At 40.8% G+C, this 27,391-nt stretch overlaps 1 protein-coding gene across 1 annotated transcript in view; it reads right to left on the bottom strand.

The window, feature by feature from the left end:
* VPS8 (VPS8 subunit of CORVET complex) overlaps window positions 1-27,391 on the bottom strand; it is a 170,889-nt gene that overhangs the window by 22,592 nt on the left and 120,906 nt on the right. Inside the window, exons 34-43 of the mRNA XM_073646517.1 lie at window positions 25,262-25,351; window positions 21,897-21,943; window positions 16,008-16,155; window positions 15,820-15,909; window positions 14,776-14,827; window positions 14,107-14,210; window positions 12,605-12,686; window positions 11,553-11,635; window positions 7,809-7,889; window positions 5,071-5,240 (exon numbers count right to left, since the gene is read on the bottom strand). Of these exons, the coding sequence (XP_073502618.1) occupies window positions 5,071-5,240; window positions 7,809-7,889; window positions 11,553-11,635; window positions 12,605-12,686; window positions 14,107-14,210; window positions 14,776-14,827; window positions 15,820-15,909; window positions 16,008-16,155; window positions 21,897-21,943; window positions 25,262-25,351 (947 nt within the window). The remainder of the gene's footprint in view (window positions 1-5,070; window positions 5,241-7,808; window positions 7,890-11,552; window positions 11,636-12,604; window positions 12,687-14,106; window positions 14,211-14,775; window positions 14,828-15,819; window positions 15,910-16,007; window positions 16,156-21,896; window positions 21,944-25,261; window positions 25,352-27,391) is intronic.

The raw sequence follows: 27,391 nt of genomic DNA, 5'->3' as shown, positions 1-27,391 counted from the left end.
CTCGTTGCCTGTCCTTAGCAGTGGTTTCCTAGCAGCTATTTTACCATGAAGGCCTGCTGCACAAAGTCTCCTCTTAACAGTTGTTGTAGAGATGTGTCTGCTGCTAGAACTCTGTGTGGCATTGACCTGGTCTCTAATCTGAGCTGCTGTTAACCTGCGATTTCTGAGGCTGGTGACTCGGATAAACTTATCCTCAGAAGCAGAGGTGACTCTTGGTCTTCCTTTCCTGGCGCGGTCCTCATGTGAGCAAGTTTCTTTGTAGCGCTTGATGGTTTTTGCAACAGCACTTGGGGACACTTTCAAAGTTTTCCCAGTTTTTCGCACTGACTGACCTTCATTTCTTAAAGTAATGATGGCGACTCGTTTTTCTTTACTTAGAATTTGTATTATGGCAAAAAAAAGCAGCTAACAGTCTATTCAGTAGGACTATCAGCTGTGTATCCACCAGAGTTCTGCACAACACAACTGATGGTCCCAACCCCATTTATAAGGCAAGAAATCCCACTTATTAAACCTGACAGGGCACACCTGTGAAGTGAAAACCATTTCCGGTGACTACCTCTTGAAGCTTATCAAGAGAATGCCAAGAGTGTGCAAAGTAGTCATCAAAGCAAAAGGTGGCTACTTTGAAGAACCTAGAATATAAGACATATTTTCAGTTGTTTCACACTTTTTTGTTAAGTATATGATTCCACATGTGTTAATTCATAGCTTTGATGCCTTCAGTGTCAATTTTCAAAGTCATGAAAATACAGAAAAATCTTTAAATGAGAAGGTGTGTCCAAACTTTTGGTCTGTACTGTATGTATGTATGTTCTGTTTTGCAGACAACCCAGAAAAGAAAGGTTTGTTTTATTTATTTTTTTATTTTAAGACATTACCTATGAAAGGATATGCTGCTGATTTTTTTTTTAACTAATTGGTTTGGATTTTGCCGCAGATTCTGCTGCAATGCAAAAGGTAAAATCCACATTGAAAATTTGCAGCATGAACTGAACTTCAGATGTATATTCTGCAGATTTTTTCTTCAGCGTATGAATAACATTCCATAAAATCATATCCACAGTGAACGCTGGTACTGTGAAATGCGATTGTTCAGATCGAAAATCCTTTGCATACCTGACCCATGTGAACACAGATAAGAAAGCAGAATATGATCATTAATCATAAAAGCCAGCATCACAGTCCACAGATATGTGCCTAGACACAAGCCACTTGTGACAAAAACGTTTCAAAGTTGGGAAGGCACAATTTTGAGGAATTCAACCCATATACATTACAATTTTGAGGAATTCAACCATCCAAAAGCAAAAAAAAAAAAAATGTTATGTTTCCTGTCCAAAAACGACTATGCGAGTCAGAAAATGCATTTTGCCAGTAGGGATGTCAATCCTTGGTCTACTACTTGAATAGGTGCGGGAGAAATATGCATACATGTCCATATCAGGTGAATAAATAAGTTTTACTGTAACTTGGTTAGTGTAAAAATAAATATAAGTAAAATCTATACTTTTCAGGTTGAATGTAACATAAAGGTGCAGTATATACACTAACATATTTAATATTAAGTAATAATGCCAGGAGGGCAGCAACACATAACAGCCACATTACCGCCGCAGTTAGCATAAGTGCTATAGGTTGGGGTAACGAGAGCGGCCATTGTGGGCAATAAAAGGATCGCCAAGTGTGTAAACTATGGCATATTATTTTACATCTCTAGGTGGAGTCTTGAGAGACCTACATGAGGAGTACTCTCTTGGCAAAAAAGGGAAAAAGGGAGGAAAAAAAAATATATTTTTTTTTCCCCCCCATCTAATATCGGGCATAGCGCCCAGTGGTCTCCATGGTGATGACCGGCACGCTGTACACAGCGTGCAGGCGCGAACAGTGTGAGTAATGCAGGGCTTTCAGATGGACCCAGAACTGTTCATACTCTACTTCCGGGTCACATATCTTACACTCCACTCCCACTTCCTGTCTTCATGCATGGACATCGTGGTTACCGAGATAGGAGGCAGCTCCCTCGCAGACTATCTATTAAGGTAATTAAGATTGCATTTATATAACATTGGATGAGCCATCCTCCCCTGATGAAGCCACCCTGGTAGTGGCGATACACATGGGGTTGGGGGGTCTTTTATGCCTCTGGTGTGTATTTGCACACGGTCACCTATGGCTTACCCTGTTATTTCTATGGGGAAATAATTGCAATATGTTTTCTGATGTACTCCTCTGACCGACATTAGCACAGGTCATTTTCTAGTGGACAGAGCATAGATACTGATGGGATCAATGGTGTGAGTATGAGTCTGTCTTACACGGTTACATTTTATCCAAGTCAAAATGTACCATGTTATATCTCTTTTGAGTGTTTAAGCCATTTTGCACTTTTCTTCTGGTGGTGACATTTTCGGAGGCTCAGCCAATACAAATCTATGTTGCGGCTGGTTATGTGGTTTGAGCATTGTGCTTTTTAAATGTTTTTAACTCTGTCTAGTTCAGTGTTTAATAAAAATTTATCCTGAATTTATATGGTTTGGTGATCTCCGTCAATGCATACTGCTTTTTCAGTTTATATATTTTGATCATGGGTTTCTGTATGTGACGGGTCGAGCATCATCGTATATCGTTTTAGGTGGTGCCCTCCGCTTTCTTTTCCTCTAATGATAGGGACAACTTGAAGGAAAAAGGGAAAATGGAAAGGTCAGCTCACCGCTTAGTAGTCAATCCGATTGCAAACTTCAGACATATTCGCCCAGAAACGTCCTAGTCTGGGACGTAGGCAACAATAACAGGAAAAGAGAAAGGATCCTCCAGATAAAAAAATGTACCATATAAAATTCACACTTTATTAAACCATCAGGGGACGTTTAAAAAACATGTAGACACCAGCAGAAATCCATGGAACACTGACCACTGGTCTGATCACCAACTCATGGTAATCAGTTAGGGTCAGACCATGCAAGAACAAGCACGTAGCCATGCAGAGATTAAGATCTCAATACATGGTGGGAACCGGTTAACTGCAACCATCCTGCAGATCACTAGTAAGAGGAGAGATGCTAAAAGCAGGTTGAATGAGACGAGGCGACTCAATGCCAACTTATAAGGCGGAGCTAGGAAAGACCAGAACATCTTCCTAAATCCCCATCCATGAACCTCAAAGAAGCCTATAAGGGGGGCTACACCAGGGAATTATTTATCGCGGTGTATCAATGAAGCCTTTCTTAGCACATCAACCAACCATCAAATACCACGATAGTAACAAAATTAGCCACCAGCAGAATATCAAGCAGAGATGTAAAGGATACACAGAAGAACTATATGCCAGCGCCAGCACTAGCCATCATGAGGAGCACAGTGGCCAAGGGAAACCGGAACCATACCTACTGGAAACTGAAGTGGATTGAGCATTTAGGAAGCAGACAAATAACAATGCACCGGGCATTGAAAGTATCCCTGCTCAGTCCCAAAAGTCATGTTGACAGCACTATGCCAGAAGATCTGGAGGATCCGCACATGACCAAAGAACTGAAAAAGATCGGTTTTCATTCCACTGCTGAGGAAAGGAGATGACACGGACAGTGCCAACTAAAGAACAACCACCCTGATCCCCCACGTGAGCAAGGTGCTTCTAAAGATCATCCAGGAGCGCTTGGAGAAAACATCCTTGATAGAGAACTTGCACTAAAAGGCGATCAAAACATCGTATCTACCCCAAAATGGTATCAGTAAAAACATTAGCTCAGGGCACAAAAAAAGCCCTCACACAGCCCTATATTCCGAAAAGTTCTAACAGTTACGGTCTCGGAAAATTTAGATAATTTTTCTTTCACCACTTAAATAAAAAAAAACAAAACATATCCATGTTTGGTATCTGCGTAATCGTACTGACCTGGAGAATCATATTGCCAGGTCAGTTTTACCATATAGTGAACATCGTAAATAAAAGACCCCCAAAAACATCTATGGAATTTCCCATATTTTGCAACTTCAACAAACCTGGAATTTTTTCCCGCTTTCCAGTACATCACAAATGAAATAAAATGAATATTGTCAATCAAAAAGTACAACTCATCCGGCAAAAAACAAGCCCAAACTTTTTTTTTATATTTAAAACTTTTAAAATTTTTATGTTATTTTTTTAGTCTCTTTAGCTAACTTTATATTGTATACTACAAGATAAATATTTGTACACAATATAAACTGCGGTTCTCCTATGAAGCCCAGCCAAAGCCTGGGCTTCATAGGAGGACCAACATGGCAGCCATGGGGGACTTTAGCGGACCCGTAACTTAACTACACCCTCGCATTGGAGAAAGTCCTAGTGCAGCCCTGAGCATGCATACCGGCAACTTAGCCATGAAATGCTGCTGTCAGTGACTGACAGCAGCGTTTCAATAGCAGCGATCAGCTCTATGGACGGCCACTGATGTTACAGGCAGATGCTGGCTGGGTAACACAGCAGGAATCTGTCAGGTCTGGTGCAGGCTCAGATCCTGATCTAGCGCCATATAACATAATTTTACATGGTTGGTTGTTAGGGGTTAGCATGAGCACTTGCAGATTTTTAGGTAGAACTCAACTCCCTTTTAAAAACTGCGCTTCAAATGCAAATCTCTGAATTGGAAGCCAATTTTGTCGCCATGGGCAGAGGTAGATAAGGTCACTAGGAAAAACTTACAAGGACAAGTGACGTTAAAAGCAGTGACATTTCCTCTAAGCCGCCGTTTCTACTTCGTATGCTATTAAGATGCCTTTGGGACTTATTCACCAGAATGGAGGCACAACACTAAGTGCATAAAGCAGAAAAAAAAATATTGACAAATTCACACAGAAGCGAGATATAAAAGAAACACTGAAAAAATTAAAGAAGGAAATAAAAAAAAGTTACTTTTGAATAACAAGTTGGAACCCCCAAGAGTAAACTCCATCTCGGAGGCTGTGATTCAGAAACAAATGTATCATGCCATCACTTCCAGTGAAGTAAGAATCAGAGCAAAGTGTGGCATTTTGCAGTTTAGGTAAAAAGGATTACAATTATAATAAATGTTTTCATGAGGCACCTACCTGAAAATAAGGACATCATCTGCGGATTCTTGTCTCTTCTTGTACTGCTGCAGGCAGACACAGCAGTAATCCTGTTTAGGTACGAGAGCCTTAGTAATCGAAGCTTTAAGGTTGCGCAGAGACCAGTGCAGGTCTTGGTTCAGCAAGTTCGTAGTAGTTTCCAACAGTGTCTGTGCAAACAAGAACAGGCAGTTTAAGGCTGTGCACATGACGACTTTATCAGGCGAATTATGCCTGGAATCTGCCGAGGTGCCCCATATAATGAACTTAAAGCACAGCAATATCAAAATAACACTGCTGTGTACATGTTCTGTCTTAGCTCATGACTTAAATGCTTCAGCTTTTGGAAGTGAATTAAAAGAAGTGATATGCTTATTATTCAGAAGCCGCCTGCTCTCCATACTTGAAAGACACCGGCGGCGGATAAAACCACCAGTAAAGCCGCTTCAGGAAAACTGCTTCACGAAGGAAAACCCAGTGGGTGCGCTGGTAACAGACTGTGTGAACATACAATTCAGAAATGTTTACCATGTGGAGAGTGACATGTTAAGCATGTCAAGGTGAGGAGATTTTTAAGCCACAATGCTCAGCTGGGAAATATGCAAATTGTCTTCCCCTTGTCAGTGCAAAGTGTGAGATATGGTTTGGGTGACAGAGGCGTCTGACCGGTATCCAAGGGGTAATGTTTCTCCTTGGTTTTGGCTACTATCCCAAGTCATGTGATAAGGCTCCTTGAAGAGGCAGCAAAACATCTTTGAACCTCCACCATATTTGACTGTAGGTACGGTGTTCTTTTCTTTGTAGGTCTCATTCTGTGTTTAGTAAACCGTAGAATGATGTGCTTTACCAAAAAACTATCTTGGTCTCATCTGCCCAAAAGACGCTTTCCAAGAAGGATTTTAGTTTACTCGCGTACATTTCAGCAAACTGCATTCTAGCTTTTTTATGTCTCTGTGTCAGCACTGGCATCCTCCTTGGTCTCCTGCCATAGCGTTTTGTTTCATTCAAATATCAACAGATAGTTTGCGCTGACATTGATGCACTCTGAGCCTGCAGGACAGCTTGAATTTCTTCGGAACGTTGCAACCTTTCACCAGAATTTCTCTGCAGTCCACGTCCAAGGAGATTAGCTACAATGCTTGATCATGTTCCTTTGTCCACGGTGTGCAACATCAAGATCTCTGGAGATAGATTTGTAACCTTGAGATTGCGGATTTGAGAACTAAAATTGTTGAACAATATTAACAGACAGTGCTCTTCTCTTTCTGTTCTTCATGCTCAGTGTGGGACACAGACACACAATGCAAAGATTGAGTCAACTTCTCCCCTTTTTATCTGGTGTCATTGTGTGTGATTTTCATATTGCCCACACCTGTTGCTTGCCACAGGTGAGTTTGAACGAGCATCACATGCTTGAAACAGTTATTTACCCACAATTTTGGAAAGGTGGCAGTAATTTTGTCCAGCCCATTTTTGGGGTTCAGTTTGAAATTATGACTAATTTGCCTCTCTATTTTTGTGTTGTTCCAATACACACAAATGAAATAAACATATGTATAAAAACGTGTAATTGCAATCATTTTCTGGGAGAAATACTTCATTTTCTGGAACAATTTCAAGGTTGCCAACACTTTCGGCCATGACTGCACATGGCCAGGAGCCATCACTACCCATTATTACCATACATTACCAGGATCCATCACTACCCATTATTACCATACATGACCAGGATCCATCACCGCCCATTATTACCATACATGACCAGGATCTAACACCAGCCATTACTACCATACATGACCAGGATCCATCACCGCCCATTATTACGATACATGACCAGGATCCATCACAGCCCATTATTACCATACATGACCAGGATCCATCACCGCCCATTATTACCATACATGACCAGGATCCATCACTACCCATTATTACCATACATGACCAGGATCCATCACTACCCATTATTACCATACATGACCAGGATCCATCACTACCCATTATTACCATACATGACCAGGATCCATCACTACCCATTATTACCATACATGACCAGGATCCATCACTACCCATTATTACCATACATGACCAGGATCCATCACTACCCATTATTATTTGCTCATTACAACAATCGTTATCACACTTCGGAAAAACACCAAACTTCTTTTGATTACTTGTGTTTATTGAACACCATTCAGACAGATTTTGGACAATACATTGCAAGTTACTACACATCCATTGTAACAAATGCTGAAAGACAGACTTGCAGAAGATTTTTAGAGGGAAAGAGAAGGCTCTCCCAACATGTCTATACTAGTAAATTCACTTCTAATACAATAAAAATTCTGGGGCATATTTTCTTAGAACTCTGCATAGTACCATACTTGGGTTGCCCCTCTTGGAAATATATAAATAAATAGACAACTGGGCGTGACCCTTGCCATTGTCAACTGCGCATTTCTTTACACACTCTGAGACTGACCAATCAGTGCTGACAGTGTCAAACTGTGAAGGGCCACACACTACTGTGAAGGTGGATGGTCAAATCCAGGGGCAGCTTATTCATACATTTCCAAGAGGAATAACAGAGGCATGGTGCAATGCAGAGATTTAAGAAAAAGCATCCCAATCTTGTTATTTTATAGTGATTACAGACATAAGGAGCAAACAGACCTGATCATGCAATCCTTTTTGCCATGTTAATCATAGTAGAAAACACTGTATAAGAGCTCCAGCGTTACCTGTTCATAGTTAAACGTATCCAGCATTCCTAACACCAAGCCTTGGATTTCTCCTAACTTTCCTCTCCCGTACACCGGATCCTAAAATCAGAAACAAATATGTAAAAAGGACTTGTATGTTTAGGAGACCACACACTTATATAAAGTCATCTACATAGTGTCCCAAATCTTCCCTGTACCCTGCCGAGAGCAGAGCAAAGTACTGTACTTTTTGGCTTTACTTCCTGGTCACCGGTGCCCTTTGTCCTCTCCCGGCGCATGCGCATTACAGTACTTTACTCTGCTCTCCACAGATTGCAGAGATAGAGGAGACGCTGAAGAAAACCAGCAACGTCTATCGGACTGGACCACGCTGTATGGGGTGATTATAAAAGGAATATGCAGAGGGGGTTGGGGACTTATACATGTGTCCTCAAAGTAGAAAATGATGACAATGTGGCCCTGAAAACGGTTGTGAACCCCTGCTTTAAAGATTTACATTTTAGTTAGCCCACTTTAAATAAAACAGAAAAAGTATAGATTAGAACAATAATGAATATGAATGTTTTTAGATATGAGCGTAATGTAGACTCCATTATTTCTTCCTATAAGATGATGGCCCCAAGTGTGCAATGAACGAGGAGTACAGTCCACCCCCACCTGTTAAGAGCTCTACAGATTTAATACATGAAAACTGAAACTGCAAAAAGCAGTGTGACATTAAGGGAAATTCACGTCAGCAGTAAGACGAGCTAATGAGTATTCAGGGTAGCGGAAAGTCAAGGCTGAGAATTAGGCTATGTAATTGGTGATTTCGGAGCACTGTGCAAAATGAGGGCATTTAGGGACCCGGCTGGAATATACATTTCAAAGCCTATAGTCCACAGACAAGAGACACAACAGAATAGGACATGGCTGTGCACCCAGAGTCCTCGTGAATACAAAATAATATTTAGCCCCCAAAAAATATCAAAAATAATTTGAGAGTATTATTTAACTTCTTTTAGACAAATGTGCAGGGACTTGGTCTTATGCCGGGTTCACATGGCACAAACTCGGGCCAGTCCAGTCCGGAAATTGTGGATGTGACTGGTCCATGTGCTCGTCTGCATAGCGGAAGAGTGGAGGAGATGCCCGGTACTTATAAAATAAAAACTGCAGATGGTGCATCTTATTGCCATGGGATGGCTTTTACGCTTTTTTGACCAAAATAGTACTAACTAAGTTCCCCATGTTATTTACATGTACTATTACTATTTACTTAGTACAGAGTATAGGGTCATTTTCTTTTTATCTTGGGTTTTGTCCAAGGCCGGTGATGGACTTTCTAAGGAAGCCATGCACTGCTCTGTGTGCGCTCCTGCCTCCTAAACTGCACACTTCTAAGAGGTCTTTTGAGCAATCAGTGAGATCTTAGGACTCGGACCCCCACATAATGGCTAGCAATTAAAGAGCCTAAAACATATTAAAATTACAACAAAACTTTAGATACTCTTTAACATTATCAAAAATCGAAATGAGAGGCACTGGGGTGGGGGTGAGGGGTCTTAAGGAAAGACACAACTACAAAGTGTCATTAATTAGATAGACCTCTTAGAATCAATATCTTGTGTATTTGTCAGTACAGGAACGATTTTGAGTTATGAAGATACTTCAGATTCTACAAGTGTAAAAGTATTAAACCTTGCAAGATTTTACATCAAGCTTTTTGCACAGTCTCAATAATGAAGATACTTTCTTCAGTTTCAGGGCAAAGTTTTACTAATCTAGGTTACATAATGCAAGAATGGAGAGCCCCCTCTTTTTCTTAAGGAATAAATCCACAAAATCAGCAACTGTTAAATTGCAACATTTATCCATGCATCAAGGGGTCATAGCTGTAAAGTGACTTTCTGGTCAACTGCCAATACCTTTGCGAAAAAAATCATGCTGGTGTCTTGACTGCTGGAGGTATAGTGTCTTGACTTTATAAGCTAAGTGCTTCTGCCCTTTAGTTTGAAAGATTGTTGGGGTCTCAGGACCTTCACTGAACAAAGGGGCTACAATATATAAAAATTCTTTAAAAGTTTAGTCTCACTGCTGCCTTTGAACATGAACTCCTTCTCGGTCTTGCTAGTCTGATAGAATTCTCTCTGCTAGTCTGCTAGAATGATATCTCAGGCACGTCTCCTAACCTGTACTCATTTTGACCGACCTTTGTTATCGTCTAATCTCATTGATAGTCTGCCAAAGAACATCCTATCTCATGGGAAAATTCATTCTTTTTGTAAGATTTCTTCACTTAAAGGCAAATGCTCAAACTATACTTCAAGAGTCCAAAAACCAGGACCTAAAACAAGCCGCTCGTGCCGGCAACCTATCAAGGTGTCTGAAATGTAACATTTACGCTAAAGAGTAAGCTACAATCCAAAAAAACAGATGGAAAAGACAAAGAAAATGATAGAAAGCGTTTTATCACTGCTATAGGTGAGTATAGTTTTCACACAAAGAACATATCCAAATTCTCAGTGCTCCTTGTCATGTAACATTGTGTAGAATAATGACAGCAGGAAAAGTCATCCGACAGGTTCATTTGTAAACTAGAATATATAGAAAAAGGCAAAAGCAAAGAGAATCCTTTGCAAATGTATCCATGCAATGTTTCAGCCAAAAAGAGCAGTTATGTTGCATATGCCAAGTCTAATGGCAGCAGCAGATGTCATGGACCTCTCAATTAGATGGTCCCACAAGGTTGTGTGTTCAAGTATCATGGCAATTAGAGAAGTCCTTTTTCTCTGCGGCCGACATACACATCCCACCATCATATACTATGGTAATGAATAACCCGTGTAACAGCTTTCCACATTTAGTCATTAACGTCCTATCACTTTGGAGAGAATAATGCACAGTAAGGAATACGTTATTCCATAATGCAGTAATCATGTGGAACTCCAGAAGGTGGCAGGTGTAGCTAAAGTTACTAAACTCCTAAAAAAATCATAAAGCAAGCGAAGGCTTAACGGCATAGCTCTAATATGCTGCAAAACACTATGTAACAGGAGGGTTAACGTCTAGGAATACCCAGCCATGATAATAGTACAGAGCTGGCATGAAATATGCATGAAATGGTGGCCCAGATTTCAAAGAGTTTCTCTGCAACATCTGCATTCTGCGGGAAAACGAGCCAAGGACAAGCGGGCAGCAGAGGAGACTTTGTTTTAACCCATTAGTGGACTGAATCATTTAGGGCAAAGCAGGTTTCACATATAACATGTCACTTATAGGTTTCTAATGTTAGAACTAAAGACCTTCAAATTGCAATAGAGAAATAGCCGGAGTCTTTCTAAACCGACCCAGCTTTATTATTAACCTGGTCACCGAATACGCCTCAGTGATGGCCCTCTCTCTGGGAGGCCATATAATCAATTCTGGTACAATAAGTAGCGTCTTATCGGGGATGTTTTCGGATGGCTGTAAACATGTACAGTAGAAAAGGAGTTGTAAAAAACATTACAGTTATGATGTGAACAATCTAAGAAGACATTGCTAGAATTAATATCTGCCAGGTCTGAAAGGTGCCCTATCTGGCAGGTCTTCTTCTGGCTTATGTCCATTACAGTACATGAGTTACCCATGTCGATACGGGAGCAGTGCCATCGGTGGAGGGGGTTGGCCGACTGCTCATTTCAATACCAAAGCCAGACCCCTTCTTTGTCCATATTCCTTACACAAACATCACCATTAATACATCTGAGAAGTGGAGCTTAGCAATACTGATGTACTCACCTGCAGAATCCTCTGAAGTATGGATGGGAGGGAGATATATGCAGCCATACTATTGAGGACTTCCATTGTCAGGCTCTTTAAAGCTAAAGAATAACACAAATAAGAATAAACGAGCTCCAGGACATCATATGGGAAATCTATGAGCTGTATGCAACTCATACGAAAATGTATTACTTTACTCTACACTAGAACTTTGGCGGGTACTTTAAAAAACAGCTTATTTGCATTAAAAAAAATGCTGCAAAACCGCTGCATATGACCATAGCCTTATAGTTATAAATCCAACTGGAAGTGCAGCTGCAGGCAGAAAATAAAGTTATATTCCACCTGCAGCCGCTCGCTGCCAGTCATCGGGGCTCTGCCAGGACAGTGAACAGTCAGCACACTAACCAGGCGTCGCTGAGCAAGATGTCAGTCAAAAAGCGGGGAGAGTGATTATTGCTGGGAGTCTAGCCACTGTAATCCCAAACGATCCCAAGAATGGGAGCTAAAATGCCCCTTTATAATGGAGTGGTGGTAGCACATGTACACCACCGCTCTCATCATTGTCTATAGGACTGCTGGGGATAGTCAGACACTGTATTCACTGCCTGAGCAGCCGCAGCTCCATTTTTTTTGGCATCAGAGCATTTCAGTGCCACCTTGTTGACAAGTGATAACTTTCCAAATTGGGACTAATTCTTTAAAGACATGCATCTTTACGATTAGTGACATACTGGTGTGAATAATTTCAATCATGAGCTATAGAAATATCTATCAAGTGTACCAAGTTGCACCGAGCTTATCGCATAATTTTGATCGGTTTTCTCCATTTTATTGTTGGATTATAAATGCATGCACGTTGCTACAGTATTGATAAATCCCCCCACCTGCCGTAGCTTTTTCTAGTATTATAAATGTGCTCTTTTATGTGACATTTTAAGCCCATTTTCGTGCAATCATTCCTTACAATCCTTTTCTTGTAGAACTGTATCTGCTTTGTAGTAAAGTCGCTGCACACACTGTGCTTACACTTCAAGTACCAGGAGGCGAGACGCGGGGAAGATACTTACCCTCTGAATATAACGGAGAAGGAGAGGAACTTAAAAGCTTTTGTGGTGACATCATTGCCTCAAGCAGTGGGAACCACAGCGCCTGTAGAGGAAAGTGAACATAGCGCTGAATTAAAGGGGATGAATCTGTAAAAAAATTAAAACACTGTGGAGCCAGGAGATTGTTTGTAGCGCTGATGCCATGAAGCTCATGATAGTCTGAATAAATGTACATAAAAATAATTAAAACGTATTAGTATTATGCCTTTCAGGCTGCGGTCAGATGGCCGTAGATTCTCTTATGCAAGAAAAGTCGGGCCGATTATGTGAATGACACTCAGCTCAAACTTTGCCAGAGTTTGATCCAAGTGTCATCTGAGTTTTTCTCTGATTCTTTTACATGAGAGAATTGTATCACAGGTGCAGAGAAGACGGAGAACTTAATAACTCCATGTTATCCATTTTCGGAGTCCGCGGAAGTCAGACTGCACTTGGATAACATCCGAGTGCAGTCCGATGGTTCACACGCACCCATACAAGACTATGGGTGCGTGTGAAAAATTCTGGAGCCGCTCACAGCATGCTGCACTTTTTTTTCTCATGCCGAACAGCAGATCTGCACAACCCCATAGCACATTTGGCCGAGTGCTATCCGATAGATGGCACTTGGCCGTGTTATACGCTCGTGTGAGCGAGCCCTAACAGAGCAGTACTGACTGGGAAAAAAAAAAATAAGAGTGATTTTACTGAATTTTATGTGTAGATTTCCAAACCTCATTATATGGAAAAAAGTATTGGGACACATTGTAATTATCCAAGTTTTCCATTCAGTCCTATTGCCACAGGTGTATGAAATCCATCCCCTCGCCCTGCCTTTACTAATGTGTGACCGAATGACTCGCTCTGAAGAGTTCACAGAATCTGAGCAAAGTCCTGCAAAAAATCCACACTCAACTGTGAGTGGTAGTATTGAAAAATTGGATGCGTTTAGGAATCCCAGCAACTCAGCCAAGAAGTGGCAAATGTGTAAAGTTATAGAACAAGGTAATCGAGTGCTAAGGGGCATAATACATAAGTCACCAAAGCTCTCCATAACTGCAGAAATCCAAAACTCTTCTGCCATTAACATTAGCACAAAAACTTTAAGCAAGGAGCTTTATGGCATGGGTTTCCAGGGCTAAACAGCTGCATGCAAGCCTTACATCACCAAGCACAGTGTCAGACGTTGGATGGAGTGATGTAAAGCAGCCGCCACTGGACTCTTTAGTAGTGGAAATGTGTTCTGTTCAGTGATTAATCACACTTCTCTACTTGTCATTCTGATGGCCGAATCTGTGCTTGGGGTAATGCCAGGAGAATATTACCTGCCTGACTGGAAATATTTGGTGGAGGAGAGATAAAGCTATAGGGTTGTTTTTTCATCATATATATTTGTATCTGATGAAAAGCGCTGGATACACAGCTCGTATAGTGATCCCAGACAACTACTATTGCAGTAAAGCGCATGCCAAGCACCACTGTACCTCTCTCTGCTGTTGGTTGAGAGTGTGGGATGTTCGTTCACATAAAGAGATAGTTTCTGATAGAGTTTCTTCAACATCTTTTAAGACTGGCATTTGCTTGGCATCTGCAATGGGAAAGGTGGAATTGGATGAGCACAAAGAACATTGCAATCATCCTCCAGATAAGCTTTCCATTTGGGACTGAAATGCTCTTCTAAGGATGATACTTGAGCAACTTAACTTCAAGTGCTTGTTCCTAGTTGTAGGAAATTTCCAATTCAGATCTGTTTCATTATAATGGAAAATGCTTAATTTAAATATCAAATACATTTTGCAGCAAGCCCTTTGGTGCATCAATCAAATGTACCTCCATGTATTGAAATAGGCATTGTTTAAACGCTACCTCTTTCATGATGGTGCGGTCTCTCTCCTGAGAATATAGATATTTCATTTCATTTCTGCAGACAATATCAGTATAGCAGCTGCCTCTTGAGATTTTAAATAGGCATAGAAATGAGCAGAAAAAACTAATGGCCGTATATTTTACTAATCATCGAGCAAAGTGGAAACTTTAATCTTGTTTAGGTTTAATAGCTTAGTATTATACCCGCTCATCCATGGTATACATTGTTTCATAAGCATCCTAACTAACCAAGGAAGAGAAAGCTGCACAGTATATTGGTCGCCTACCTACTGCATCCACAGAGTCCTCCGTCAGTGCGGACAGTCTGTCTTGTAGCCTCTAAACAATTGAGAAAAAAACTACAAGTTAGGATGAAAAAGGCATGGTGACATCAAATGGAAAGAATGAATAGCAGGTGATATGTGCAAATTGTGTCTCTTCATCATGTTTGACAGATAAGATATAAAGGCTTTGTAGAATGATTTATGACTGTAGAATCTAAAGCAACTGTTAAAAGGGGTGTTCAAGTTATTACATTGATTTTTATTTAATTCGTTAGACAACATGAAATAAGCAAGTTCGCAACTGACTTGCTTGTTCTATCTGCTATCATTCTCCAGAAATGAGAGTTTTTATCCTTCATAGTGTACAGCTGGTTTCCATGGAGCTCCTGCCAGGAGAGGAGTTAACTCCTAACATACATGCCACCTCCCAAGAGCCAACTGATATACACACACACACACACACACACACACACCAGTTAGCTGCTCACCTCCCTCTCAGCTTCTGACCAAGCTGCTGTTATAAATCTTGCAAAATCACCAGCCAGCAGTTTTCAGAGCAGGTCTCCTAATCAGAACTCACAGTTTTTGCTGTCAGGAGCTGTGTGTTTGTTCAAATGCCCCATTATTTCTGCATGTAAATACAGTGGTAGCAGTGTAGACTTCAGAACAAACCACTGATAGCTGAATGTATTATAGCATACCTAGTGCTGAGCTTCATAGTTCTACTAATACTACAGCTCTTAGCAAAACTGTCACTTAAGGAGAAGAGTCTGCTCCCGCCATAAACCAGGAAGTAAGGAGACTGCAAAGTTCTGAGCTGCTCAAGAGACAACTTGAGAATACCTCTAAGTCAAGGAATGGTGTTGCAAGTGATTTCTAGTTTGGTGAAATGTCATTAATTGTCACGTGTAAGGAAGACAGGGGTTGGCTTAGATGGGATTACCTGTCTTTATGTGGTAGCCAGAGGTATTTGGGATAAGTGAAATAGCCTTTAAACAGAGAACACCAAAAGGTTTGGATGGCTACAAGCAATGCCAATCTAATTACCGTTAGCATGACTTGGAAAGCCGCCTGGATATCCCCTTTCTTTTCCAACAGATAGGCTAAGGTCTCATGGTTATTGTGCTTCTGGGCAATCTATAAATCATGAAAAGAATACATTATAGCAAGCAAGACCCCTCGAAGAAGTTAATGCTAATCATTAGATTTGATGCACTAGTCTTTAATGTGCTCACCTCAATAGTCTCCTCCAGTCGGTAGTGTTCCAGTATTTGTAGCACTTGAGTCACTTGAGCAGGGTCATACTGACACATAAGATCTATGAAGAGTTCTGTGATCTGCGGCTGATCCTGTAACCGCTCAGGGCTTAGCTGAGCTCCATCCCTGCAAACAACCTCAGATTTAGAAACTTCTGTTTTCTTGACTGTAAGACTCATTTTATGTAATTTATAAGAGCTTACTACAAACAATGGATAAACAATATGTAGTCATCTTCTGAATGCCCCCTAGTGGTGCCTGCAAGCGAACAACTGTATCAGTTAAAAGGGGTTGTGTAACCCCTTTTTTTTTTTTTTTTTTGTTTTAAAAAAATGGTGGTCTGAAAAAAAAAAAAAAAAAAAAAAAAACACCCCAAAAACTGCATACCTACCAGACCATCATAATCATCACAACTGTGATCAACTCATCACCACAGATAACACAGATTACTTTACATAAACCATTGTAGCCATTTTTATCAGATCACCATGGATCCAATAAAAATAAAAAATAAAAAAAAAGTGTGGACAACCCCTTTAACTTTTTGTCTATCAAATACACTTAACTATCGGAAAGAGGGAGCTCCAATTGATTTAAAGACATTTTAAGAGATTGATTAGCAGAAATAATATAGACTCTTTACAGTTTATTCAGAAGTACTTTTACGCCCATTAGTGAAGACATTGTTTGCCACGGGAAATAGAAAAGACATTGTTGTATTGACCTAAGACCGTGTCTATTATATGTGCAGCAGTTTACAGAAATGTCGAGTTCAAGTTGTATTTCAGTTTTTTGACATTATAGCCAATAGCCTGTACTAGGGTTTTCTTCTTTAAGAGGCATTTTTATCTCAGACATTTATGGCACATTTACAGGCTGTCCCTTGAATTTTGGATAGATGCAGGTGTCATCTACAGCGAGATCAAGGGTCTTATGTTTAGGCCAGAAATGTCTGAGAAAGTAATAAACATTTCAGCAATTTTGTATAAAATTTGTCGGTTCACCACATACAGTTATATGAAAAAGTTTGGGCACCCCTATTAATCTTAAGCTTAATGTTTTATAAAAATTGGTGTTTTTGCAACAGCTATTTCAGTTTGATATGTGTAATAACTGTTGGACACAGTAATGTTTCTGCCTTGAAATGAAGTTTATTGTACTAACAGAAAATGTGCAATCTGCATTCAAACAAAATTTGACAGGTGCATAAGTATGGGCACCTCACCAGAAAAGTGACATTAATATTTAGTAGATCCTCTTTTTGCAAAAATAACAGCCTCTAGTCGCTTCCTGTAGCTTTTAATGATTTCCTGGATCCTGGATGAAGGTATTTTTGACCATTCCTCTTTACAAAACAATTCCAGTTCAGTTAAGTTTGATGGTCGCCGAGCATGGACAGCCCTCTTCAAATGATCCCACAGATGTTCAATGATATTCAGGTCTGGGGACTGGGATGGCCTTTCCAGAACATTGTAATTGTTCCTCTGCATGAATGCCTGAGTAGATTTGGAGCGGTGTTTTGGATCATTGTCTTGCTGAAAGATCCATCCCCTTCGTAACTTCAACTTTGTCACTGATTCTTGAACATTATTGTCAAGAATCTGCTGATACTGAGTGGAATCCATGCGTCCCTCAACTTTAACAAGATTCCCGGTGCCGGCATTGGCCACACAGCCCCAAAGCATGATGGAACCTCCACCAAATTTTACTGTGGGTAGCAAGTGTTTTTCTTGGAATGCTGTGTTTTTTTGCCGCCATGCATAATGCCTTTTTGTATGACCAAACAACTCAATCTTGGTTTCATCAGTCCACAGGACCTTCTTCCAAAAAGAAATTGGCTTCTCCAAATGTGCTTTTGCATACCTCAACAGACTGTTTGAGGCGTGCTTGCAGAAACGGCTTCTTTCGCATCACTCTCCCATACAGCTTCTCCTTGTGCAAAGTGCGTTGTATAGTTGACCGATGCACAGTGACACCATCTGCAGCAAGTTGATACTGCAGCTCTCTGGAGGTGGTCTGAGGATTGTCCTTGACTGATCTCACCATTCTTCTTCTCTGCCGTTCTGATGTTTTTCTTGGCCTGCCACTTCTGGTCTTAACAAGAACTGTCCCTGTGTTCTTCCATTTCCTTACTATGTTCCTCACAGTGGAAACTGACAGGTTAAATCTCTGAGACAGCTTTTTATATCCTTCCCCTGAACAACTATGTTGAATAATCTTTGTTTTCAGATCATTTGACAGTTGTTTTGAGGAGCCCATGATGCCACTCTTCAGAGGAGATTCAAACAGGAGAACAACTTGCAAGTGGCCACTTTAAGTAGCTTTTCTCATGATTGCATACACCTGGCTATGAAGTTCAAAGCTCAATGAGGTTACAAAACCAAAAAAAGTGCTTTAGTAAGTCAGTAAAAAGTAGGTAGGAGTATTTAAAACAAGAAAATGATAAGGGTGCCCATACTTATGCACCTGTCAAATTTTGTTTGAATGCAGATTGCACATTTTCTGTTAGTACAATAAACCTCATTTCAAGGCAGAAACATTACTGTGTCCAACAGTTATTACATATATCAAACTGAAATGGCTGTTGCAAAAACACCAATTTTTATAAAACATTAAGCTTAAGATTAATAGGAGTGCCCAAACTTTTTCATATAACTGTATAGGCAGGACCTACACAACAAAATATCATAATTGTTATTACTATGCCTGTTCTCCATCTGATAAAGTTACACACAGTTTAAAAAGCTGGAGGTTTTCTCTGCACTTGGACAACCCTTAGTCTTAAAGGCTTATTCTCAGAATTATTTTTCACAAAGCACAATTTAGATTGTGAGCCCCAATGGGGACAGCAATGATAATGTATGTAAAGAGCTGCGAAATATGTTAGCACTATATAAAAATAAAAATTATTAATGCAAACTTATTGTTAATATACAGACTTAGCCCAAAACAACATTTTTCTTGTACCATTCTGTCTTTTTACATCTTTATGCAAGTCAGTGCATCCAGCTTCACATAGCTGAATGGGTGGGACTATTCTAATCTGCTAAGACTACAATTCCCACTTGCTTCTCTTCAGTGCTGCAGATCCCTCCTCCTCTCCTGTATGCTCCTGACAAGCTCCATCTTTCTGAGTTATTATCATAAAGCTAGTGTAAGTGTAGAATTCAACTTATGCTTCTGTGCACACTGTGCTCCTGTACAGTGACCTGCCTGACTGATTTTATCTTCTGCAATTTGTATCAGTATAGCTGGAGTGTGGTTTACATCATTAGCAGGTTGTAGCAGAGCTCAACTCTCCTGCACTTCTTCACAACAGCAGTGTAGAGAAGTGTTTGTTGCTTGCGCCAGACAGATCAATTTTGTGAAACAGCAAATTCTGCTCTGTTGATGCATATGGCAGAAAATACTCCTCTGTCAATAGAGTGGCATTTGAAGTTTCACATCACTGGACTCACAGTAGCAAACAAACACAGCTTAACTAATCTCTGCCCATGTATACAGCCCCATCCTGCAGTATCTCTCCTTTCAGACCCTTTACATAGTGTACCATACTACAGTACACCTCTCCTCACAGCCCCACAGTATATTTTATCAGCTTCTCTATAAACAGCCCATTCTGCGGTATACTGCTCCTCTCAGCCCCTGTAAATAGAGCCCCTTCCTGCAGCATAGCTATCCTCCCAGTCCCCTATATACAACCCCATCCTGCAGTACATCACTCCTCTTAGTTACCAGAACAAACACACACCAATGATTCCTGGTATGAGTGCTGCACTGTAATGAAGGAGGCTCTGCCCCTTTCTGTGGCATCATGCTGCACAGTAGAGGCTCCATTCTAGACATCACCCAGAGCGGAGCGATGCTGGATGCCAGCTGAGAGACAATGCCCTGCGCATGATCGACCATGAGCACTGGAACAACTAAAGGATAGTTCCAATGGAAACTAGAGGGTAAATAGAGCATGGAGGGGCATCATGGGGGGGGTGACATGTGCAAAATGGAGAAGATTTAAAAAGGAGTTATACTGGCACAAATGAATAAATGTGTGTACATTATTATAATACCACATTGTGATTTTGGGAATAATGTTTTACGATGCCCATAACCATGTAATGGCCATCCTCTGATACCCCATCAATCACAAGAACAAAGCAACTAATATTATTTTGCCGTGTTTCCATCACAGTGGTGGTTTGAGCCGGCTGTAAAAAGAAATGAAATACAGTGCCATACAGCTGGATAGAGCGATGTTGGAACCCCAGTGGCTGTCATGGCACTTCGCTGTTCAGAGAAATACCAGAAAAAAAAGCAACAGTGCCTTATAAGCGTCTTCATTTGGTAGTGGTCCCAGCAGTTGGCGCCCCCCGATCAGTAAGTGATAGATATATGATGCATACCTCAAAATGGGAACATTCCTCTAATGATATACCGTAACTGTTTATGCTGCCACAAAAATGTTGGAACGTAATAGCCATTTCCTTTGAAAAAATGAGAGAACCCACATAGGTTGATGCGATCTTCAACCTGGGATAATTATGGCATTTCGATAGGCATATCAATATCCGCTTCCCAATTCTATTCTCCATTAATTCCTATGGGAATGGGAGTGAAAAAAGCTGCACATGCTCGTCCAACTATGGGAATGGGAGTGGAAAAAGCTGCACATGCTCGTCCAACTATGGGAATAGGAGTGGAAAAAGCTGCACATGCTCGTCCAACTATGGGAATGGGAGTGGAAAAAGCTGCGCATGCTCGGCCAACTATGGGAATGGAAAAAGCTGCGCATGCTCGGCCAACTATGGGAATGGAAAAAGCTGCGCATGCTCGGCCAACTATGGGAATGGAAAAAGCTGCGCATGCTCGGCCAACTATGGGAATGGAAAAAGCTGCGCATGCTCGGTCAACTACGAGGGTCAGTCAATAAGTAATGCCTCCTATTTTTTTTCTCCTTAAATAAGGTAGTTCTGTTAAATATTTGAATTTGGCACAATTCCTCAAACCTTCTTCTCCAATCCACAGCAACTGCTCCTTCCTGCACCAACAGGTGGCAGGACTGTATCCGTTTGCAAAATGTCTGACATCGATGTTCGTATTAGACAACGTTCTGTGATTGAATTCTTGCATGCAGAAGGTGAAACGCCCATTCGAATTCATGAGAGACTGAAAAATGTGTACGGTGATGCAACAGTGGATGTCAGTACTGTTAGACGATGGGTTCGTCGCTGTAACACAGCTGAAGGGCCATCACCGTTGTCTGACAAAATGCGGAGTGGCAGGCCAGTAAACGCAGTGACTCCAAGCAACATTCAGCGAGTGGATGACATCATTCGTGGTGACCGCCGGGTGACTGCAGATGAATTGTGTGGCATTATCTGCCTCAGTAAAGGCAGTGTGATGAAAATGATTGGACAACTGGGATACAGAAAAGTTTGTGCACAGTGGGTCCCAAGAATGCTTTTTACCATGTTGGAATACATGCCCTTGTTAAACGGTGGACCAAGACTGTGGAAATGGATGGAGATTATATTGAAAAGTGACAAATTAATCGCTAATGTTGTGGTTTTCAACCTATGTAATTGCATTTGAATTTCTTGCCAATTAAAAGGAGAAAAAAAATAGGAGGCATTACTTATTGACTGACCCTCGTAGTTCCCTGACACTGCATGCCTGGGCCCTGTAATTTTCATAGCTCTTAGAAATGAGTGGAGAAAAATAAAAAAGATAGATGCAGGACCCAGTGGTGAGACCGGCATCTAATGGAAATTTATGGCATATTCCATTAATTGCCATAAATGCCCCAGGTGGGAACATCCATTTAAAGCAAGCATGAAGACAGACCGACAATAGAGGAAAAGAACACAAACCTTGGATCTAGAAGGCTTCTAAGAAACTGGAACAGCAAAAATGAGTCCTGCAATAAGAACAACACTGTGTAAGTCTCACATGTACTGACATTATCTGATAAAACAAAAATAGTTAATGGCGTTTCCCGGTCAACTAAAAAAAAATAAATAAAAATGAACAGAAGTAGAGCAACTTACTCATAGATCTCTGCCCACTGGTCATAAGTCTGGAATACTGCATCCCATCCTGTACACCTATGTCAGTATGCCTGGCAATCATATGATTTGCCCTACTGCTAATAATCATTATTGGTCAGCACTGGGCTCAGTGGTTAGCACTGTAGCTTTACAGTGCTGGGGACCTGGGTTCAAATCCCACCAAGGACAACATCTGTGTGGGTTTTCTTCCAGACTCCTAAGACACACTTTACATGACTGCAGACATGTGAATCCTCATATTGTGCACACTGCGACGATCCTCCGATAACGGCTGTGACCACAAATATGCGATATGCATACTCCCGGCCACATTCCAACTAGATGGGCACTGCCTCGCTCAATGCAAGCCCGATGGTTCCAGCGAACGGATATCTTACAGCATACCAAGTCTTTTTGGACAATTGCAGGCTTCCAACTATGTGGGAACAGTTTGGGGAGGCCTTTTTATGTCCAGCATGACAGTACCCCAGTGCAAAAAGCAAAGGTCCATAAGGCACAATTGTTGAGTTTGGTGACCCTCATAAAAGCACTGACTTTAACCCCATCGAACACTTTTGGGATGAACTAGAATGGAGATTGCGAGACAGGCTCTTTCTTCCAATATCAGTGTTTGACCTCACAAATGCTCATCTGGATAGCTCTAAAATCTCGTAGAAAGCTTTCCTAGAAGCTGGGAAGATGTTTTAGCTACAAAAGGGACACCAACCCCATATTAACTCCCATAGATTTAGAATAGGATGTCCAAAAAGTTCCTGTAGATGTGTAGGTATCCCAATACTCATGTCCATACAGTTTATTTCATTTGTTTCTAGGAAGGAACATACTGTGGATCTCACATAGTATGTATATTCACTACTCTGGATTCCATGTCACCTATCTGCACAGAAAGTGATAGGAACTATTTTGTCAGCTTCCAGTGGGGGAAGGATACTTATTTTTACTTAAAGTCTGCTCCAGCTACATAGATTAGCAGCAGCAGAAGCAATGAGGACACAGGGAAGTAATCCTAAAAGTCAATATAGACTCTAAAGCCTTGCGGCATTACTTAAGATAAAAGCCAAACAAGAATCTTAATTTGCAGACCCGTGTTTTGGGGTTTTGCCCTTCCTCAGTGAAAAGCAAGAGATTTGATTTGGCTAGGTGAGAGGCCTCTGACTGGAGTGTAAGGGGTAACATTTCTCCTTGTGGAGAGTGACATGCCAGGGTAAGGAGACTTCTAGGCCATGCAATACTCCTTAAGGAAATTAAATGTAGAAAGGACTACCATTGAAAGAGTTCTGTTCCCTCGCTCCCCTACTTACCAAACCATCCCACACATTATACTATTTAATGTATATCCTGCTTTCAAAAATTTCAAGAATAATTGCAAAAGGTTTTTTAGCAGTATAATAGTGGACTGAGAGGGTTAAAACCAAGGTGACTTCAATACATGGAAACACAGACAACATGGCCCTTTATGGCTCTGTTTTACCTATATGAAATATAGAGAAAAAAACAAAAAAAAAGGGGCAAGAAAAAAGCAAAATACCCAAATAACTGGAAGTAAATGGATAAATCGCACAGTGCAAAAAAAAATAAAAGGGTATTTAGTTAACAATTTTGATCAAAATAATGTAAAAGCTATCCCGCCACGTCACGGCAACCCTTATGGGACAGTCATAACTCTAATATTAAAACCTTACCATTTGTCAAGTGACGTACATATGGATAAGGGCAGAGAGACTGTACCCCTAGTATAAGCATAGACCTGAGGCAGAATGAACCTTTCGGCCACACCCTTATATGCACTGAAGCACACTAAACTACAAAGAAAAAACCTGGAAGTCTGAACTGAAATGTAAATTGATGTGCATGCAAAATGTAAATGCATGTTCACACAAGGCCACTAGACAGAGAAAAACCCACCAAAATATATGAAATATAGTAACTTCCCACAAAGCAGCCTCTAGAAAAGTGTGAAAGAAGCTGGCTCAGCCTGGCAAACACTGATGACCACCGAGCAGCAAGGTTTGGAGACAAGTGATTGAAAGGTTTTCTGTGGTCAAGGTCAGGAAGATGGAAGCCTGCCTTTGTTCAGAATGTGGTAATGAAGTCATTAAGTGTCTGCCAGCAGAGATGATTCAATTGAAGCGGTTCGAGGTGCAAGAGAGTAGACAGGAAGCAGAGGCTGGTAAATACATCTCCCTGCTTTCATCTTTCATCAAACGCAAGGCAGAATATGCTGGGAACGCTTTGCAATCAGTGCCAGTTACAACATAGTCAAATGTCCAATTCTCAAGATATTTCATAGAAAGATGCAAATTCTTAACACTTTACTAGTACAAAAAAAAAATGCACAATTTTTTTATGATTTTCGTTTTATTTTTATTACAGAAATATAATTTAAGGGTTTGGATTGGAACAGATATTAGGAAATCAGAGTACATCCTGCCCTGCTTGGCTCAGCTTCACTAACATTACTAGAATATATGAGGGTCTAGGTTTTGTTGGCTTACTAATATTTGGTTATATAAGAGTAAATGATGGCCAAATAATGCTTTGGTCGATCATTCAGCAGGCAGCCACCTCAGCAGACTCTCTCATACACAGGAGCACTCGCTCAGCAGAGCGCTCGTGTTCTCCGCTGGAAAGTCACTGACTGACACGTTGGCCGGCGGCTTATCTCCAGGATAACAAAGCAAGTGGCAGTCTGATATCGGACATGCGCGATAAACATCTCCCCAACCATAAGTTAGCCGGCACCCTCATACACAGTTTGTCGCCGGAGGAGTCCTTATAAGTGGGTCTGGCTAACAGTGCAAATATGAATGGGGGCATTGAGGCTCCAGTTGCACAGGCAGATCTATGCCCATAAGGGGCACTAATTGACTATACAAGCTGATTAGCGCTCATTTAAAAACCTGTTAACACGGGTGAATAGATATAGCATTCATTACATTGGCCGGATGTTTGTGGTTTACAAGGAGAGATTTGCTGCTGGTGATGATTTTTATGTCTGCGTAAATGATCCCATCATCTGACGAATGAGCATTTTGCTCGCTCATCGGCATGTTTGCACGGCCCACTGGTTGGTAATGACTGCACTCATTATCGCTTGGCCGCAGACTATCAGCCAGTGCCTTGAATGTGACAATCTGATAGCAGCCTCGCTAACAGGACCAAAATACCTGTAGTTTTCCAATGATCTCGTCCAGTTGGTCACTAAAGTGGGTACACACCAAATCGGCTGCTTTGCTTGGGCTCAGTGTTAGAAGTTCCTAATGAGGAAAAATAACAAAATTATTGTAAAATGAAATATCTGCTGTGAAAAAAAGAAGTTGCCCTTACCAAAAGGAAGACATGGAAGATGGAGCTGGATTGTTCATGAACTTGGAGGAATAACTGCACCTTTCTCATAGGAGATGGGGCCACTCATATGCTCAATCAGAAGAGACAAATCCAGTCACATCTAGACTTGTTTTTCACTTGGGGCAAAGTTTCAGCTTGCTGTTCTAGTCCTGTATTAAATACCCACCTCTGGGCAGAGTTGGTTATTGGCACTTTCCATGGCATCCAGCACCGGAGGTACAAGACACCAGGTCCACCCAGCTATGGCCCTACTGGCCAATGCATTGTATTACATTCAGCTCCTACGCTGCCCCTTCTTGAGTTCAGGGAGCAATGAAGAGTGCACCATAGCCCCCCACTAGCCTCCTGTCATCGGGACATTTTATTAAAGTCCTTCTTAGTGGGAGGTGGTGCTCCGAAGTCGCAAAAGTACAAGCTGTATGATTACTGAAATGTGTACCTCCATGACAATAAACTACCCAGCTTCACTGTAATGAATATAACACCCCTTCAGAATCACTACAAGTTGATCCAACATTCATAGACTATTCCCTTGTACCACTTATTGAAGCTTTCGAGCTCAGTATTCAAGTTATTGAGAAAAATCAAACTTGGAAAAATATACTTTGATGTCATGCTTGTGGAACTGAATTCAAACTTAATATTTGATAGATGCAGGTCCCACCTTTAAAGACATCTAAAAAATGAGGGTCCCCCATCTTGTGGGCATTGTCAGTAGAGAGGTGATCAGCCATCAGCAGCTATCTCCAATGACTTCTAAGGGAGTTCACAAAGTGTAAGAACATCTCAAAATGTAAGAACTATTGACTTTGTCAGCACATGAAACTATGGTGGAACCGAAATACAAACTACTTTGCCCAGAATGCACTGCGCACAGCGGTCACAATGAGGAATTGTAAATGAGCATACACTCTAAAGCAAACCAGTGCATGCCCAATAGAGGACACCGCAAGTCCATCCGACTGTGCCCAATGTCACAGATAACGTTTCACACATTCAGCCACAAAGGATCTTGGTTGAAATGAACACAAGGTCATCAGAAGCAAAGGAGAACATTACAGTTGGTATTACGCGACTCCGGGTGACAAAGGAAAAGAGTTTTGAAATTTTATTATTGGACTTTAGTTCATTTTGAGATTTTCTGATGGACCGAACACTAGAAGTTGATTTTGGGTCTTTGAAAACCTTTGAGAAAAGGTCCTCAATATTCCAAGAAAAAACAAGGATATCAGATGTTTACATCCGGGAAAGCACAAGCTAAAATGGCTTAGAGTACAATAAAGCAAAAAAATGGTTTCCAACAACCCCTTATACAAAAAAAATGTATATGAAAAAAAAGAAAAGAAGCCTGCAAACACACTGTTCAAACCGATGCCAATGAATGACTCGTCGTGCATTATTACACTCTTGACTTTCTATACATTGTACAGAAATGGGGTTGTACAGAATTCCATAAGTTACATGAGGGTCTTGCCATAGAGAAAAGCGATACATGCTGCAGCGTTCTGCCAATAACCATTCCAAGTCCTCATTTATCGTTTTACTTTGAAGATGCAATTATTTCAACATCACAAGAAATGAATTCCATTTTTCGCCCTCTACATAGAGAAAGATAATGACCACTTTACAACAGAAGAACCACTACAGGTGGAAAAGAAATGGGATTACAAAGAGAATTTACTTTAAAATAAAGTTGTATGTACATAAGGCGTCATCATAAATATCAATAGTCTGAGCACTTTACCTTTGCAGACGTTCAGCTTATTTATCACAGACTTGCAGTAAAAGTGATCCAAATATAATATAATATATATTCTTCCATTGGGAGTAATGACTCTCCATTGTGATGCAAGTATAAGCCGACATTGACAGTGGCCTATATTCTGCCACATGATTTCTATTTAAAGTTATTTTTATTTAATCGCCACCACTAAAACAGAATCTAGAAT

The sequence above is a fragment of the Phyllobates terribilis genome, unplaced genomic scaffold (genome assembly GCF_046119375.1).
Source record: "Phyllobates terribilis strain yellow unplaced genomic scaffold, ASM4611937v1 Scaffold_9__5_contigs__length_417890890, whole genome shotgun sequence".
NCBI classification, from domain to species: domain Eukaryota; kingdom Metazoa; phylum Chordata; class Amphibia; order Anura; family Dendrobatidae; genus Phyllobates; species Phyllobates terribilis.
Note: the sequence above shows the minus strand (reverse complement) of the source record. Positions and strands in the feature narration are given on the sequence as shown.